Source organism: Barbatula barbatula, assembly GCF_947034865.1.
Source record: "Barbatula barbatula genome assembly, chromosome: 17".
NCBI classification, from domain to species: Eukaryota; Metazoa; Chordata; class Actinopteri; order Cypriniformes; family Nemacheilidae; genus Barbatula; species Barbatula barbatula.
Genome location: NC_136780.1, coordinates 10,410,596 through 10,414,170, shown reverse-complemented (window position 1 = coordinate 10,414,170; position 3,575 = coordinate 10,410,596). Strand labels below are relative to the sequence as shown.

General features: G+C 40.4%; 1 protein-coding gene across 1 annotated transcript; it reads right to left on the bottom strand.

The window, feature by feature from the left end:
• Positions 1-1,608: 1,608 nt before the first annotated feature.
• Positions 1,609-3,292, bottom strand: LOC306907068 (U8 snoRNA-decapping enzyme). Its single transcript, XM_079478901.1, has 4 exons — positions 3,052-3,292; positions 2,838-2,878; positions 2,498-2,723; positions 1,609-2,398 (listed from the first exon to the last, which is right to left on the bottom strand). The coding sequence occupies exons 1-4, from the start codon at positions 3,178-3,180 to the stop codon at positions 2,192-2,194; spliced, it is 603 nt and encodes a 200-aa protein (XP_079335027.1). The 5' UTR covers positions 3,181-3,292; the 3' UTR covers positions 1,609-2,191.
• Between the last annotated feature and the right edge of the window lie 283 nt (positions 3,293-3,575).

The following is a 3,575-nucleotide window of genomic DNA, read 5'->3' as shown; positions in this document are numbered from 1 at the left end:
TGTTATGTAGCCCATTAGATTCATTAAGAGCAGGCGCGCCGTCCTCTATAATGCCTTGAGAAACGGATGAACTCGCACCTCACAGGAAGTGAGGCACTCGCTCAACACCAACAGCCGTGTGTCGAAAGCGTTCGTGTGTGGGTCGTAAATAGCGTTTGTCTCTTCTGAGTGGGAGTCTCAGTTTTTGGAAACACAAATGCGACTGACTAATTCATTCTGAAGCAGTTATGTTCTCTTTAGTAATAATAAGCTCGAAAGCAGCTCCATTTGCACATTTATGAAGGAGAGTACATTTGGATTCCTAAATGAAAATGAATTACATTCAGATCCAAGATGAGAAGCACGCGGTGGGACGTGCAAATATTCACTTTCATTATGTATTTTAATATGTATGGTGGATTGTAACTTGGTTACGCCTCCCTTGTGATTAATAAGGTGCAGCAAGAAGTTCAAGCCCTATTTCACCTCCCCCACATTTCTGTTTTTGCTTCCTCTCTTTTTGGTGTTCTCTAACATTCACAGGATGTGATGACAAATAAAGGGGAATTAAATCGCTGGCTTTCAAAAATCTTATAATGTGCGGCACACGGTCATGCACTTTATTTACAAACGCATACACATTACCAATCTTCTATTATTGATCCCTAAAGAGATTTTCAGTGCAGAAGCAACACAACCAAAGATGTACGTACATGTAGCTGTATACAGTAAGGATGAACAATTCAACAATTGATAGAAGACAGTTGGTCACAAAGGATTGAAAAAGTGATAGAACTTGGAAAACAATGATCACTGCACGTGCTTCAATTCCCTTGTGGCAATTAAATGGTCTATGGGAACCATCACCCCACCCACTGTTAAGGTGGCTGGGGGAATCCATAATGTGATTTTGAGATCAATGTGACGTACACCATAACAGGTTGTCAGATTTGTGCAATACGATTGATGTATAAGACCCGGCGGGTAGCAACCACAAACACAGTTTAACATTGATGGTACTGCATCTGATACGCCAACTCTATCATTGGTTCTCTGCTTGCCCATCGCCTGCATCAACCCCTTCTGTCCGAGCATCCCTAGGGACAGTTCAGCTTCCACTTGGTCAGTCAATCCTCACAGCTCTGACCTACTTCATCTCTGTGGCCCCAAAACATACATGTGCACAGCACAGCAATGCAAATGTTTAAAACAAAGGTGCTCTCTCTTGCTGTAAACACATCAACATAGCTTCTGTTGAGACATGCTGATGGTTTGCGAAATTAATCCATATACGGTAAAATACCAGAATTCAACACCTATATGTGCTTGTTTAATAATTTGAAACCATTGGCATTTGTAAGCTTTTTAATAGGTGCTGGACAATGGCAGACAGGATTTTCTCCCTGTGAGACATAAGAGCGGTCAGTGAGGGCAGGCTATGATGTTGATTCATTTGGCTTAGCTTATGAGTTTCATAATACAATGAGTAATGCAAATTCTTAAAGTCTCAAGTTCTGTGTAACTGTTCTGTATGAAAAATGGGCAAGCTAAAATTAGGGTTAAAGAGAACTCTGATTCCAGTGAACTAAATGATTCATCTACAAAGCATTCTGGATAATTACACTATTTCAGAGGAAACAGACGTGTTTTTATTTCTCCTATTCCAGTTAATACACACCGACAACTATAAGTAAGCCATTTGTATGCTAATTTACTTTAAATCAAAAACTGCAGTTTTCCAGCCAGCGATAGACTTGCTTGCACAAGTCGAATAGTGCAGGATGACAGCACACCTCTGTGGCCCTTCTAGGTAATGCAAATGAACACAAATTCAGGAAAATGCAAACGCATGAAGAATTATTATAACCCGTCAGTTGTTTATTTGTGTAACTTTATGAACTCTTGTTAATAACTCTATGATAATAACAAAACAGATTAGTCGCATTGGCATGAAAACATAAAGTTATCAGATAACAATTTGCTCATGCAACATTCAATGCATAAGTCATAAATACATTTTGCATGGTTATTAGTTATTAAATAAATTAAATTAAATATTTTTTATAACAGCTATGTTTCAGCTATTTATTTATGCTATAATGTTAACCAGGTTAAGGTAAATGTATGGGGGAGTCCTACTGGCATTGGGGGCTGGGCTACTGTGAGAGCATCATGGGCCTGAGGTGAAAAGGCACTGCTGTGTAAACTCGTGTCAGTGCGGATCAGCACTGTGTGTGCGTCTCATCTGCTCAGCCTGTCTCACCGCCTTCTCGAGTTCCCCCTGGGACAGCAGACCACAGCGCTCCAGGGCAGAGAGCAGCTGGGCCCGGGAGTTACTGATGAACGAATGAGACAGGAAATAAGGAAGACCACCTCCGTTTTTCAGGAAGTAGAGCGGTACTCTGACCATACCCAACACCTGAGACAAACACGAAGCAAGAAAATCAGGGTGAATATATGTCAGGTGTGTGTGTATGCATGTAAAGAGAGAGAAAAACTGAGCAGCACATGGTTCTACCTCCAAACCGTGATCTGTGGCCGTAGCCACAGCTGCTCTCTCTATTTCTCTTAGCTCTGCCTCTGTCATTTTCTTGATGTAGAAGTGTGTGATGAGCCGAGGGCAGGATGTAGCAAGGCAGGAGGATACATGATTTTCGACGCCCACTGGTATAGCCACGCCCACCTCCTCAAGAAGCTCTCTGCTTAGCCCCGCCTCTAAAGTCTCTTTTGATTGGTTCACCAATCTACAGATGACGTCATAATTACAGACTCCACATATGTGCTTGCTAAGCAATGGCAGCTACAGAACCATTATTTAAAGTTTTGTTTTGTTTGTTGGTCCAGAAGAATGAACTCACCCCCCTGGGAAACCCAGCAACCCATCAAAGCGCATCTGCATCTGAATGACAGGATTCTCGGTTTATGTTGCCCGGGCATTCATTAGCATAGTTTATTTAATGCAACGTTAATGAAATACTTCATGCCACGTTAACCAGAGCACATGTGTTACTCGTACTCTTTAAATAAAACTATAATGGTATGAAGCTAACAAGTATGACAACTCTTTCTTACCAGCACTATGTGTTTGATGGGAATTTTCCCGAAGAGTTTGGCGCTACAGTCACAGTACAGCATCATGTGACATGCATGTCTATAACCTTCCCTTGACAAGGCATCTTCTCTCGTTATCTGTCCCTCCATTACGCTAAGAGCGATGTAAACAAATTCAATTATGAACAAACTAATAAACTGTGGAGACACCAAATATTATATGGGCGGGTGCTTTACTCGCGTGTCTACATATACGTGTGACACATTTTTCAAAATAATAGTCCATGAAGTTCATGCTCTCACAAAATAATAACGTCGTATAAATAGTTACCGCAATGATTGCATATTTATTATGATTTTATGTTTATTTTCGATACTTATATCTTTTATTACAAAATTAACTATTCAATTCAATTTATATTATTGAATAGGACATTGTTTTTGTAACACTGGTCGTCCTATAGATGGCGGTAGCATTTAAATTAGATGAGTCTGTCGTCCCATGAAATGTATTGCTTTGAGAATATTGTTGCAATATGTGATAT